Genomic DNA, 14,096 nt, shown 5'->3' on the forward strand with positions numbered 1-14,096 from the left:
CATGGACCGTTTCTGGGACTTGGAGCAGTGCCGCAGCTTCCTCAGTCCTGGGCAGACGCTGCTCTGGCAGTGGCTATCTGCGGCAGCTTTTCCTTCCCTGGTCCGGGATCAGCTTCCCACGGTGCCCAGCTCTGCCCTTCGCCCAGGGATGCTCAATCAACATAAGGTGAAGTAAAAGGCCCTTGAGGTGCCTGGGTGCCAGAGCTAGTCTGGCCAGCGCTGCCCAGTGCTCTCCCTGGCTCCAGAGCCCTGCCAGGTGCCAACAGCGCCCTCCTGGGGTGGCAGGAACTGTGCTGAGGTTCTGAATGGAACACAGAGCACGCGTCTTCTGAGCAATGTAAGACCCTGAAGGGTAAGCCGAGACTGAGGCGGCAACAGCTGGATGGGAAAGTGGCCCACATCATACTGGGAATCAAAGAACCTCAGACTGCACCCTTCACCCACTGGCGGTGCATGAGGCCACACCATTCAAAACCTACTTTCTAGAAAGGGGCTGTACTGCACTTAAAGCTGTCAGTCCAGTTCACATCCATTTGAATAAATTCCAGACTTTTCAGCAAGAGCAAGTTTTTAATTAAAATTGAGCAGCTGGACACTATTCTAGCAGAAGGGTAAAGGCGCTCAGAGAGGGAGGCTGGGCTAGCCCTTTACCAGCCAGCTGGTTACTGCCCTGGACCTGCTCCTGATCCAGACTTGGTAGGCCGGGGGTGGGTGGGAGTGTCCTACCACCTAGGTGCTTCCAGCCCCCTTGAGTCCTGACCTGGCAGCGCATCACCCCAGTGACAGCCTCACTGTGGCCCTCTTAACCTTGACTGCCCTGCTGACTGTGCCCTTGGCACCATCGACTGTGTCCCCTCGGGCCATCCCTCCCCTCCTGTCAACCTGATAGCTCTGCTGGCTCCAAATCTAGCCACCTATTTTCAGTTGTAAAACGAGAAGCGGGGGTTAACAAGGAAACGGCCTTGGGTACTAACGGGTCAAGGCCATGCTGGTATGAGTAAATTCTTTACCACCGCTGGCTTGAGGCCAGCAACTCCTCAGTACTCTGTGATCTATCTGGAACTGTGCCCAAAGGGGACTCTGTCCTCACTCCCAAGCCTGGACACTGGGGAGTCAGCTCAGCCCTGAGTCCTCCGGGGAGCAGGGGGGCAGAGCTGAGCGGCCGCCTGGAGCTCGGCAGGAGGAGGGGCCGAGGAGGGGGAGGTGAGGAGATCCGGCTAGAGGGGAGGCTCCGACGTCTCCTTCCTTCCTGGTTCCTGCTGCAGCTGCCACCACTGCTCAGCTCTGAGAGCAGGGAGCCGGTGGCTTGGAGACGGTGATTCAGAGGCGGAGCGGTGCTCGGGCCAAGAAGCACTGGCGTCCATGGACCCTGGGGTAAGGGGGCTGCTCTGGCATCAGCTGACATTCCCTGAGAGGGCTTCCTCCCACCTGAAGCTGGTGGGTCACTGCTCCGGAGATGAGGGCGGGAATGGAGCTGGAAAGAGGGCACCCACCTGGCTCACCTCGACCTGCGCCCTCCGCAACAGAGTCTGCTTCTCCACACACAAGCAGTGAGGGGCCAGGAAGAGGGTACAGGGATGTCCCAATACTGGAAGAGTTTGGGAACTTCCAATGGCTAAATGCAGGAGTTTCCCCCAGATCAGCCTCTCATAGTGTAGCATGGACCCCTCTGCCCTGACCTTCCCGCCACCCGCACCCCCCATATCCCTGTCCCTCCTGACCTCAGCTCCTCAGGTGCTTGCTAGCTCCATCAGAAGATGTGAGCTGTTTACCCGGCCTCAGGCTAACCTTGCCCCCTCCAGTCCCCTCCCCCATCTCTCACACACAGAGTCTCATGCATTATTGATCCCCTCGTGGAGTCAGGATGGCCAGGACTGGTGCCCAGGGCGCCTGTGGGCACGGCTGAGGGACCAGTGTGGACCTCAGCATGTGTCTCCATCAGTCTGTCCCCAGCACTCTCCATGTGGATGGTGTTTCTCAGGAGGAGCCCCAAGGACTGGGATGGAAAAAAGGAGGTTGGGTGGGGGTGGGGGGAGGGGGTGGTGGTGGGCCGAGGGTCCGAAGTGGGCATCCTAAGAGGATGATTGATGGGGGGGCCCAGGGGAAAATGGGGGCTGTGTCAGGGGTCTCTCCAGGCAGGACAATGGGAGCCCGTGAACTAGAAGATACGGAGGCCCGTTGGTCAGGCAGCTGGTGGCCTCTATGGAGCTGGGGTCAAGGGTTGGGGGGGTGCTCTGTAAAAGGTTGATGGCAGGGGCGTCTGCACTTCTGTGGTGGTGGTAGTGGGGTTGGGATCCCGAGGAAGAGGAGCTGGGGTGAGATCTCGCCTGCCCAGTCCCTGAATCCCTCTGCCCTATTTTGGAGCCTCTTCCTTCACTGCCCGGCTCACCTCTGATTACCCCCCCCCAGGGAATCCTCCAGAGAAAGCACCCAGTGTGTCCTAGAGCCAGAGAATATGTGTGCCTAAGGTGGGGCGGAGTGGACTTTTCGAGGTTTTCTCTTGGCACTGGCCTGCCTGCTGCACTTTCTGCCTCTCTGGGCAGTGGCCGCAGCCGGAGGGTGTGGGCAGGGAGACCTGCCCTGGGTGGGGATGGGCTCGGGATGGGCTTGGCAGGTGAGCAGAAGATGTGCTGGGGCTCTCAAGGCTCAGAGGGAGCGGGAGGGGGCGGAGGTGGGGAAGGTGATAGCCAAGTCTGTGCTCACAGGTTCTCTCTCTGCTTGAAGGGCCCCCTCAGGACAAGGTGACGTCCCTCCCCTTGTGCTCTCCGTCCACAGCAGGGAGTGGCCACTCCCTTCCCCATGGACTTCCAAGAGTGGGACCCTCCCTCCCTGGCCGAGAGCACTCAGTCTGCAAAGCCCAGCAGTGCCCAGCAGGTCTGAGGGTGGGAAGCGGGCGGGAGCGGAGGGCAGGGGGGCTGGCCCTCAGGAGACAGACAGATGTGGTGGCCTCACCGCTCCCCACCCCCTCGCCCTTTGTCCTGGACTGCAGGCCACCGAGCTGTGGGAGGTGGTGGAGGAGCCTCGGGGCCGGCTGGGGGCAGAGGGTATCATGCCCGAGAGGCAGGAAGGCCACCTGCTCAAGAAGAGGAAGTGGCCTCTGAAGGGCTGGCACAAGGTAGGGTGGCAGGGCAGAGGGAGGGGCCAGATGCCGGGGCCGGAAGGGATGTGGGGCTCCTGGGCAGCACAGGCTATCTGTGTGTGAGGAGAGACTTCCGCATGGTTGCTCTGCTCTACACCCTTTCCTCTCCGCACCCCACACCCCGGTCCTGTTCCCTCTGGGCACCCTCACAGAGATACTTCGTGCTTGAGGATGGGATTCTTCACTACGCGACAACTCGGCAAGATGTGAGTTGGGGCCTCGGCTGTGGGTGTGAGAGAAGGGGGCCCTGGGCAGGCAGGGGGCTTCTGGAATCCCCCAGAGCAAGGCCCAAATCCCAGGTATGCCGTTTTCTGGATGTGGGGTCTTGGGCAGGTTACTTCCCTGGGTCTCAATTCCTCACCCCTAAGGTGGAGAGAGAGTGATCACCCACTTGTAGAGTCTTTGTTTGGTGAGGCCTCTTGGGACAGTGCCAGGCTCAGATTAGTGCCCAAGACCGAGGGGCTTTATCATCCTTATCCTCGTACCATGCTCAGGCAAGTACAAGAAACTAAAGGCCTAGACACCCAGGCTGTCTGCAGGAGGTTCATCATCCTCAGCCCTGCCTGCAGACTCCCGAGGGTGGGAAGTGTTCCTCGCTCTGTGACTCCCTGGAGCTCTGGTTGTGACGTGACATAGCAGGCTGTCCAGTGCATGGGAGGATGACTGACATGTCCTGCTGACACTGTCACTTGAGCCTGAGGGTGAACCTGCTGCCTGACCTTTGAACCTAGCATGACCTCAAAGGGGTGGTGGCCCCGGTGGCCTCAACTCATGTCCCTTTCCCTCTTTGGTCTCTCCATCCCAGATCACCAAGGGGAAGCTCCATGGCTCCATTGATGTCCGACTGTCGGTCATGTCCATCAACAAAAAGGCCCAGCGCATTGACCTTGACACTGAAGACAACATCTACCACCTCAAGGTGACATCCGTGGGAGGCGGGGGGGGGGGGCTTGTCCCCCCAGCCTGGCAGAGGCACTGGGTCACACAGGAGAGAGGGGCAGAGGCTGAGGGGCCATCTGAGTTTGACCAGAGGGGAGGTCCCACCATGTACAAGAGCCAACGGCAAACTGGCCCTGCTGGTTCTTATGTGAACAGGCACAGAGAGGGGCCTTTGCACCATCTGTGTGCTGTAGGGAGAGATCCTGCCTGCCTGGGGTCCAGAGCCCCAACTTCTTGCCCCTAGAAAGCGATCCTTCCCTTCACACGTCCTTTTCGTTCTCCATCACCTCTGCAGATCAAGTCCCAGGACCTGTTCCAGAGCTGGGTGGCCCAGCTGCGTGCCCACCGCTCAGCCCAGCACCTGGATGTGCCCCGAAGCGTGCTGCCCAGCACCTCCCACCGGAAGGTAAGATGGGCCCCAGGGCAGGACCCAGTCACGTGAGGATTCAGAGGAGGTGCCTTCCTGACCTTTGACTCGTCCCGCAGGTTGCTGGTGCCCAGCCTCCCGCAGTGGGTAGTGCCTCGGCTCTGCCAGGGGTTGGACCTCGGGAGAAGGTGTCTTCCTGGCTGAGGGACAGTGATGGGCTGGACCGCTGCTCTCACGGTGAGGGATCCCTGGCCCTGAGCCTCCATGGGGAGGGCCCGTGCTCTTGTGTCTCGGTGGCATCAGCAGTCACAGGGAGGAGAAAATGCGGCCTCTTTTCCTGCTCTGGGAGCCCCTGTCTAGTGGGGGCGACAGCCTCTACCTCTAGCTGATCAGGTCTCCTCAGGCCCCACCCCGAGAGCCTCAGGCTCACAGAGAAGGCAGGGCCTGTGCTCTAAGCCATAAAGCTGGGCACAGGGCTGGGACTCCTGACAAAGGTCCTGGGCGCCACCACAGGGAGGGGCCTGGGGAGGAGTGCCAGGGAAGGGGTGCGTTTTGGCATCAGGTTCCTAGAGCTGGGCGCTGTGATGCTGGCCCGGGAGAGGGAAATGCAGACCGAGGCAGGAGAGCAAGGGTGAGGGCTGCCTGGCCTGTGTGCAGGCAGCAGAGGTGAAGTGTGGTCTGGGGACAGAGTGCAGACTGGGGTGCCAGTCTGGAGGCCAAACCAAAGGGTGGGAGCCGGGAGCGGCTGTGGGCTCATGAGCGGGAGAGGGAGGCAGTGTCAGGATTCCCCAGGCTGCTAGTGAAGTCTTTGGAGGAGAGAGGGGAGCCCAGCCAGTGTTGGGAGAGGGCCTTCCTCATCCATCCTTCCCGCAGAGCTCTCGGAGTGTCAGGGCAAGCTCCAGGAACTGCACAGACTCCTCCAGAGCCTGGAGTCCCTGCACCGGATTCCCTCGGCCCCTGTCATCCCCACGCACCAGGTGAGGTCCAGATGGAGACAGGGGCCCGCCCGGGCCTCTCCCCTCTTGCCATATTAATCTCCATCACCTCCCCAGACAGGTCCCCTGCCCCCTTACACACTGCCACTTGCTGGAGAGCCACCGTCTCCCAGTTGCCCCTCCCACCGTGTCCAGACCACCTCCGGCTGTCTCTCTGCCCCTTTGGAGCGACCCCTTCCCCCTGTGCCCAGGCAGCTGCCAGGCTGTGAGTCTTCCTCCTCCACGGCTGTCCGCCTCTCTCTTGGCTTTGGCGGTCTTCTCCACCCTGAGACCGAAACTCACCCACCTCGACTTGCCAGGCCTCGGTGACAACGGAGAGACCCAAGAAGGGGAAGCGGACCAGCCGCATGTGGTGCACGCAGAGCTTTGCCAAGGACGACACCATCGGGCGGGTGAGGTGGTCCCTGAGACGCTGGGTGGGAGGCGCTGAAGGAAGCTGGGCCCTTCCACCCTTCCCCTTCACCCACAGGTGGGTCGTCTCCATGGCTCAGTTCCCAACCTGTCTCGCTACCTGGAGTCCCGAGACCCCTCGGGCCCCCGAGGACTGCCGCCCCCAGACTATGCCCACCTGCAGCGCAGCTTCTGGGCCCTGGCCCAGAAGGGTAAGTGTGAGCTGGAGGGGTGGCTGGGAGCAGGTTGCGGGAGGGCGAGAGAGAGGAAGGGAGTCTGATGGCCGGCCCTGCCCCCACAGTGCACAGCTCGCTCAGCAGCGTCCTGGCTGCCCTCACTGCTGAACGGGACCGACTGAGGGACCTGCACCCGGGTTCGGAGCCATCCAGGCTGGGGGTGAGCCTGGGGACGGGGCGGTTAGTGGGAGGAGCGGCCTGAAGATGGCAGGCTCCAGGCAGGTGTGGGGGTGGTCGCAGGGCTGGACCGGGAAGGGGGTTGGTTGAGGCAGGCCCTGCCTGACAGGCCTTCAATGTGTGTGGGGGGCTCCCCCTATCCCCGCCCTGTACCTGCTCCCTCACTCTCTCCCCGCAGGTCTCTGAGACCTCAGCTGGCCCGAGGCGCCTCCACTCGTTGTCCGTCTCCTCCGACACCACTGCAGACTCCTTCAGCTCCCTCAACCCCGAGGAGGTGGGAGCTGGGTGGGCAGTGGGGCCCTCCTTTCTCAGCAGGAGCAAAGGCAGGGTTCACTTTCAGACCTGAAACTCCAGCCCCTTTCACAGAACACAGGCAGCAGCCATATCCGGATCATTTCTTAATAGTGTGTAGAGCGCTTTTAAGTCAGGACCTCGTGAGGAAGCCGATTCTTGCCCTCAAGCTCACAGATAAGGAGACTGAGCCTTAATGGATCTAATGATGGGCCCAGGCTCCTGCACTATATGAGTTTGCATTTGGCTGCACTGCATGCTGGCCGTGACCCGGAGGCTCCTAAGCCACCGAGGGCGGGTGATAATGGGACCTACACACGCCAAGGGCGTGGAGCTGGGCTCAGAGCCAGTGCGGGAAGCACAGGCAGTTACTGTGGAGCCTGTGTCTCCTCACTCCCAGGCCAGGATCTTTCCCCAGGCTTCACACCACACGATGCTCACTCCCCTCCACATCTCCTCCTGCTCTGCACAGCTCAGACAGTAAAAGTCCCCAGTCACACTTCCTCTCGAGGGAACTGTCAGGCCAGGGGAGCCTGGCCCGACTCTCCTGGCTGGGCCTCAGGCCGACACCAACCAGTCTTGCTCCCAACAGCAAGAAGCTCTGTACATGAAGGGGCGAGAGCTGACCCCCCAGCTGTCCCAGAGCAGCGTCCTATCCCTTGCTGACTCCCACACAGAGTTCTTTGATGCCTGTGAGGTTCTCCTCTCTGCCAGCTCTTCTGAGAATGAGGTGAGGGAGGGGGGACGTTGCCCGTGAGAGGGGAGGGACCCTGGGAATAGAGGGCTGGGGTTCCGGGAGGCTGGAATCAGTACATCCCCAAGTCCTTTCTAATCAGCTCGGCCGCTCTCTCTGGGAACATGGCCAGACCTGCTGGGTTTGTGTGGCCCTGCTTAGAAATCTCTGCTGAGGACCCTTCTTCCAATTTGATGTGCTCTATCTTCATGGGTTCTCCTGAAAATGCTGCCTCAGCTCCACCACCAGTCATCTTTCTGTGACCCCATTTCAGCCTCTGCGCTCCCTTGACCCTTGCCTTCCCAACCCTGGATCCCAGGAATCCCTTACTTCCCTCCCTTCATGACCACCAGGTCCCTGAGCTGGGGGCCCTCTCCCTCCCAAGGTGACAGGGCACACCGTGACATCAGGCCTCCTGGGGCAGTGTCTTAGGGTTCAGACCCCCCAAATATGTTCTCTTCCCCTTCCCACCAAAGGGCTAGCTGGGCAGATTCTCGCCAGGCCCTGGGTACTGCCCAGCTGCCCAGGGAGGCCTAGTCTGCCCGGCCTGTCATCTGTCCCGGCCCAGGGCTCGGAGGAGGAGGAATCGTGCACCAGTGAAGTCACCACCAGCCTGTCCGAGGAGGTGCTGGATCTCCGGGGAGCCGAGCGCTGTCAGAAAGGTGCCCACCTGGCGAGCAGGAGGGAGGGGTGCCCAGAAACGGAGAATGTCTGGGCCCAGGCCCCTTGGGAAGTTGTCCCTTGTAGGACTGGTGGGCTGATGGCTTTGGACGTTGACTCCGGGGTGACTGGAAGTGAAGAAGGCTCAGCTGTGAGCTGGGTTCCAGCGGTGGCTCTGGGGGGTGGGGCTGGCTCAGCTTGGGGCCGGCCTCCACGCTGGGCTTCTGAGGAGGCTCATGTGGGCCTCCGTGAGGCAGAAGAGCCCACTTTGCCACCTTTTATTATAGCAGCCTGGCTTTGTAGAGTCATTTTACTCCCAAACACCTGTTTCCTTGTCTATACAATGGGCTGGACAGTCTGCATCCTGACCTCGGTTTCTGTGTTTATGAAAGGGAAGAGAAGCCAAGGATGGGACTCAGGAAGAGGTTCTGGGTGCAGGGTTTCCGTTTCCAACAATGGGAAGCGTCCTCTGATTCTTAGCCCTGTGCCCACCTAAATCCCCGGGAGTGCCTCAAGAGTTAGCCCCCAGCCACCTGCCCCGGCTCCTTGTAGTGAGTTGAGCCTGGAGCCTGGGAGTGAACACACCTTGGGGCGCTGCAGGAGCTTAGGAGGGGCCTTGATGCGGTGTGCGGAGAGGGACAGGCGGGTTGTGTTCCAGGAGGAGCCGTGGGGCCGCCCCGCCGCCGATGCCTGCCAGCCGCCAGCGGGCCCGGCACTGACGTGAGCTTGTGGAACATCCTGCGGAACAACATCGGCAAGGACCTGTCCAAGGTGTCGATGCCAGTGCAGCTCAACGAGCCGCTCAACACCCTGCAGCGGCTCTGCGAGGAGCTGGAGTACAGCAGCCTCCTGGACCGGGCCAGCCGCACTGCCGACCCCTGCGAGCGCATGGTACGCCGGCCCCAGCCCCAACCCCGCCCCGGCTGCTGCCACCTCCCATGACCCCGTCTCCCAGCCCCCATTCTTGCCCAGGTCGGGTGGCCGTGGGTAACATCTCCTTTGATCCCCTGGTGCTCCGCCCCCTTTAGGTGTACATTGCAGCCTTCGCAGTGTCTGCCTACTCCTCCACATACCACCGGGCGGGCTGCAAGCCCTTCAACCCTGTCCTGGGGGAGACCTATGAGTGTGAGCGCCCTGACCGAGGCTTCCGCTTCATCAGTGAGCAGGTGCAGGCCAGGAAGAAGAGGGCTGGCGGGGGAGCCCTGTGGATGAGGCCAGGGAGGATCCAGGCTTCAAGGGGCCAGGGCAGGGGTGAGAACACCCCGCAGATGGGCAGTCAGGAAAGGAGGTCCCCACTCCTTGAAACACCTGCATTGTGTTCTGGGTCGAGGAACCTCATATAAGGTTATTCTTGAGCTCAGTCTTGAAGGATGGATTGGAGTTGGCCAAGTGTGCAAGGAGGTGGGAGACCAGGCTGTTCCAGGCAGTGTAAAGGGATGGATGGAGCACATTTGGAAAGAGTTAGAGACAAGGCTGGAAGACAAGGCAGGACCAAACCTTGAGAAGCCCTGTGGGTGAAGATAAGGAACAGTTGATTGGTTGATTGGTTGGTTTTTAAATCCTGAAGGTCACAGGAAGTCATGGGAAGGTTTTAAGCAGTAGAGCGACATTCTTAGAATTGCACTATGTAGAGAACACTCAGGCGGTGGTGGGTGCCAGGGGATGGGGAGAGGCAAGGAGAGCCCTGGAGGGGAGTGAATGAGAAGAGAGAAAGTTGGGGCTTGTGGGAAAGGAGAGGATGGTGGAATTTGGGTGGTGGCCAAGTATGACAGGGACAAGAGACCTGGAACTAGCTGGTCTTCTGGTTCATAGGGGAACTGGGGGTGAAAGTGAGGGGTGTTGGGGGCCTGGGGTCAGGAGCAAGACCCCACAGTCCTCAGGAGCAGCCTCCAGAGAACTTCTTTCCTCCTCAAGGTCTCCCATCACCCCCCCATCTCAGCGTGCCATGCAGAATCTGAGAACTTCATCTTCTGGCAAGGTGAAAGTTGGAGCTGGGAGTGAAGGGCAGATGGGGAGGGGCTGGAACACCCTCTGGTCTTACCTCTGCTGTCGCTCTCCCTCCCCCAACCCAACTCCAGACATGAAGTGGAAGAACAAGTTCTGGGGCAAATCCCTGGAGATTGTGCCTGTTGGGACAGTCAACGTGAGCCTGCCCAGGTGAGTGTTCCTAAGTGCTGGGCAGCCAGGCCCAGCCCACAGGCCGTCCTCCGGGCTGGGATGGGGAGGTGTCCTGAAGCTGCTTGGGGTGGGGCAGTGTCTGTACGCTTTAAACCCATGTTTACAGCAGTTGTTAGTAAAGAAAAGGGAAAGTCTTAGAGCTGGAAGGGCTCATCAAGGCCATCTGACCAAGAGCTTTCACAATTTTTGACTATGACTCACAGTAAGAAATGCATCTGAGACTTGAAGCTAGTGCATTGTAACAAACACACACACACAGAGAGACCTAAAGTCGTTTTAGGACAAGTCACTAACTGTATTTGAAGCATCCGCATCTAGCTCATGTTACAGGTGGGGAACTGCAACCAGAGGCCAGCATGAGGGGCGCAGGAGACCCTGGGCTTCAGGGTCAAGAGGCCTGGGTGGGAGTCTTAGTTCTGCCACTTAACAGTTAGGCAGCAGCAAAAATACTTGAGTCTGCTCATCTATAGAATAAGAGTAATAAGTAATAGCCAGCAGAAGTAAACAGGTTGTTGTATATGATCAGCCTACCAAGGTCCCTGGCATCCAAGAGCAGGGACCCTGTCTATGTTTTCACTCCCATGAGTTAGGCACTTAGGAGCTTTTTCAGCAAATGGAGATGTGTTACTTGAGTACTCTCTGGGAAGGCTGCTCTACTTAATAAATATGTCATCCTTCATGGAAGGGCCACGAGCTGGAACCAGGATGCCAGGGCTCCTTCCCCAGGCCCACGTGACCTGCTCCGATGCGAGAGACATTCCCCGGGTCAGGGTAGCACTTGTTCCCCAGGGCCAGCCAGCTGCCCCTCACCCGCCCTGCTCCCTCTCTCTCAGGTTTGGGGACCACTTTGAGTGGAATAAGGTGACGTCCTGCATTCACAACATCCTCAGTGGCCAGCGCTGGATCGAGCACTACGGGGAGGTGCTCATCCGAAACACGCAGGACAGCTCCTGCCATTGCAAGCTCACCTTCTGCAAGGTGGGTGACCGCCTGCCCCCACTCTCCGCCCCAGCAGCCCCTCCACTAGGAGAGGAGGGGACCTCTTTCTAAGCCCCCTGCCACACCCCACCCCAGGCCAAGTACTGGAGCTCCAACGTCCACGAGGTACAGGGGGCCGTGTTCAGCCGGAGTGGCCGTGTCCTCCACCGACTCTTCGGAAAGTGGCATGAGGGGCTGTACCGCGGACCCCAGCCGGGCGGTCAGTGCATCTGGAAGCCCAGTAAGTGAGGTGCTCGGGGCGGGCTGGGCAGGGGTGAGGGCAGCTGCGCACAGTCCACCTGCCCCAGCCCCCTGCCTTCCCCCTAGACTCAATGCCCCCAAACTATGAGCGAAACTTCGGCTTCACTCAGTTTGCCTTGGAGCTGAATGAGCTGACCGCAGAGCTGAAACGGTCCCTGCCTTCCACGGACACGCGGCTCCGGCCAGACCAGAGGTCAGTGCCAGGCGGGAGCCACTCTGGAAGCGCCAGGCTTCTCCCTCCCCATGGGGGTTTGTGCACAGACCCGGGACTGTATCCTTCCTTCTTGGTGTTGCCTCAGGGAGATGGGACCTGTCTGAGGGCAGAACTGGGCAGGGACAGAAGCCTTGGATTGATCTGGGGGGCCCCTGAGGGTGGGGCGGTTCCACTGATGGCAGTCTGGCTGCCCAGATACCTGGAGGAGGGGAACATACAGGCGGCAGAGGCCCAGAAGAGAAGGATCGAGCAGCTTCAGCGAGACAGGCGCAAAGTGATGGAGGAGAACAACATTGTCCACCAGGCGCGCTTCTTCAGGTGCCTCCATGCCCCCTCGACCACCACCCCCTGCTTTCTCTCCCCCTCCCCACTAGTCCCTTGCTGCTTCGACCACCACCCCCTGCTTTCTCTCCCCCTCCCCACTAGTCCCTTGCTGCTTCGAGTGGGGCCTGTGGTGTGAGGCAGCGTCCTCAGTGCTGGGCGCTCACCCCTCCCCTTCCCCGGCCCCTTTCCCCCAGGCGGCAGACGGACAGCAGCGGGAAGGAGTGGTGGGTGACTAACAACACGTACTGGCGGCTGCGGGCCGAGCCGGGCTACGGGAACCTGGACGGGGCCGTGCTCTGGTAGCCCCGGCCCCGGGGGCAGGAGGCCTCGGTCCCTCCCTCCTGCCCCCACGGACACATGGACGAGGCCAGGCTCTCCCACTCGCTGCCCTGGAGACCGAAGGGGCAGCCCTGGCTCTGGCCCTCTCCCCTCTGCCGGCCAGAGGGGCTTCCTCTCAGCCCACCACCCACCCCTTGCTTGGGGTGGGAAGCAGGGTTCGTGCTTCCCCAGTCTTGTTGCCCCCAGACAACCGGCATGTAAGACCCTCCTTGCTCTGCCATCCGCCTTCCTTCCCTCCTGGGGTTCCTGGGGGAGTCTCCAGGCCCTCAAGATCTTCCCCATTTCAGTGCCTTCCTAGGACACAGGGGGGCCCCCTGATGCTCCCCAGGCTTCCTCGGCCCAGGACTCTGGCCCTTGCTGTGAGGCTGTGCGGTTGGAGTGAGTGAAGGAGAGGGGATGGCCTTTTCTCCCACCCCCGTGCCTCCCATGCCCCATCTCCAGCATCTTCTCTCCATGCCCTGGCCCAGGGGGGCTCCCTTTGCTTGGCCCTGGCAGTCTCCCCTGTCCTCCCGGATCCCCTTCTCCCAAACCACAAACGCCTGCAGCCGCCAGCTCTTTCATCCCTGGTCCTCAAGTGGCTTCCTTCAGTCTCAGCTCAGCGGATCCCCCCAGAGCAGGCAGGGCAGGAAGGGTACCTGGCCTCTGACCCACCAGGAGTGAGCGAGCATGTGTGCGTGTCTGTGTAGATGTGTGTGTGTGTGTGTGTGTCTGTGTCTGTGTCCTGCTTGCGGGCGAGCAGGATTCCTCATGTAGGCTGGACGTCCTGCTGCTGTTGCTGCTCATCTTACCAGTCTGCCTCTGTTAAAGGTGAATTGCTATGACATTCCAAGCTCCAATAAAGACTGTCTCAAACTTTGGCCTGTGACCATTCCTTTAAAAACACGTGTGCTCAAGCTCAGGCTTTCCTCGAGGCTCAGCTGGTAAAAAACCTGCCTGCTAATGCAGGAGGCACAAGAGACTCGGGTTCAATCCCTGCGGTGGGAAGATCCACTGGAGAAGGAAATGGCAACCCACTCCAGTATTCTTGCCTGGAGAATTTCATGGACGGAGGAGCCTGGAGCTATAGTCCATGGGGTCACAAAGAGTCAGACTCAACCGAGCAGGCAGTAGGCAGGCAGGCTCAAGCTCAGTGGAAGTCCATAGCTCCCCACTCACTGGGCTAAAGGCCCAGTGTCATCTCTCTCCCTAAGCCTCACCTCGATTGTGCCTCAGTGGCTCTCGGCTCTGGCCCCTTCCCCAGTGATACCCGGCTTAGACTGGGCCCTCATCAACTTTCACCTGGACTATTGCAGTATCCTCCAAGTATTCTTGCCTGGAAAATCCAATGGACTGAGGAGCCTGGTAGGCTATAGTCCATGGGGTCACAAAGAGTCGGATGTGACTGAGCGACTTCACTTTCTTTCACTTTCAGAACCTCAAGTCACTTCCATTTTAATGTTGGCTTTCAGGCCAATATTTTAAAAGAGAAATAAATTTCAAATACATCCATTGCTTCTGAGTGCCTCAGGGAAAACCCAGACTCTTCAACCAGGCAGAAACCTGTGTGGTCCCTGTCCCCAACCCCCAGCATCCTTAGTCAGGTCTGTGCCCACCCTCTCACTCCCTCAGTGACTTTTCAAGGAAAGGATGCAGCGAGGGGAGGTACTGGAAGGGTTGGGAGGACAGGGCAAGCTGCATTTCTCCACCCCACCCCCAACCACCTCCCAAGTTCAAACCCCAGCGCTGTTACTCCAGAGTTGTTCTGACCTTGACCAAGTGCTTCACCTTTCTGTTCAGAGACTCCTTTCCCTCATTTGGCTTCCTTTGTGTATTAGAGGAGAACATATGTGCAGCCTTCTGATTTCATTAGTGGTCTCCTAGCCCCTCAGCCCACCC

The 14,096-nt window shown here is 59.9% G+C and overlaps 1 protein-coding gene across 7 annotated transcripts; it reads left to right on the forward strand.

Annotated features, from left to right (window-relative positions):
• Nucleotides 1-1,249: 1,249 nt before the first annotated feature.
• Nucleotides 1,250-13,078, forward strand: OSBPL7 (oxysterol binding protein like 7). Of its 7 annotated transcripts, none has more exons than XM_069543237.1 (24): nucleotides 1,309-1,374; nucleotides 2,725-2,874; nucleotides 2,990-3,115; nucleotides 3,292-3,345; nucleotides 3,945-4,058; nucleotides 4,374-4,484; nucleotides 4,565-4,682; nucleotides 5,319-5,422; nucleotides 5,498-5,645; nucleotides 5,740-5,832; nucleotides 5,910-6,042; nucleotides 6,132-6,226; nucleotides 6,422-6,517; nucleotides 7,127-7,264; nucleotides 7,836-7,929; nucleotides 8,586-8,818; nucleotides 8,956-9,093; nucleotides 9,842-9,905; nucleotides 10,006-10,084; nucleotides 10,939-11,083; nucleotides 11,180-11,324; nucleotides 11,411-11,537; nucleotides 11,754-11,876; nucleotides 12,077-13,078. In XM_069543237.1, the coding sequence occupies exons 7-24, from the start codon at nucleotides 4,659-4,661 to the stop codon at nucleotides 12,183-12,185; spliced, it is 2,088 nt and encodes a 695-aa protein (XP_069399338.1). In that variant the 5' UTR covers nucleotides 1,309-1,374; nucleotides 2,725-2,874; nucleotides 2,990-3,115; nucleotides 3,292-3,345; nucleotides 3,945-4,058; nucleotides 4,374-4,484; nucleotides 4,565-4,658; the 3' UTR covers nucleotides 12,186-13,078. The 7 variants fall into 7 exon arrangements, 5 of the variants coding, with proteins under 5 accessions (XP_069399340.1, XP_069399336.1, XP_069399337.1 ...); XM_069543238.1 differs by having other exon boundaries at nucleotides 1,337-1,374; nucleotides 2,776-2,874; XM_069543239.1 differs by lacking the exon at nucleotides 5,498-5,645 and having other exon boundaries at nucleotides 1,250-1,374; nucleotides 2,776-2,874.
• The last annotated feature ends 1,018 nt before the right edge of the window (nucleotides 13,079-14,096 follow it).

The sequence above is a fragment of the Ovis canadensis genome, chromosome 11, assembly GCF_042477335.2.
Source record: "Ovis canadensis isolate MfBH-ARS-UI-01 breed Bighorn chromosome 11, ARS-UI_OviCan_v2, whole genome shotgun sequence".
NCBI lineage: Eukaryota > Metazoa > Chordata > Mammalia > Artiodactyla > Bovidae > Ovis > Ovis canadensis.

Excerpts from the sequence above, each read along its gene's own strand:
- OSBPL7 (XM_069543239.1), top strand. Across the intron at positions 4,059-4,373 it reads ACAACATCTACCACCTCAAG|ATCAAGTCCCAGGACCTGTT; the intron begins GTGACATCCGTG and ends TCACCTCTGCAG. Across the intron at positions 11,538-11,753 it reads CGGCTCCGGCCAGACCAGAG|ATACCTGGAGGAGGGGAACA; the intron begins GTCAGTGCCAGG and ends CTGGCTGCCCAG.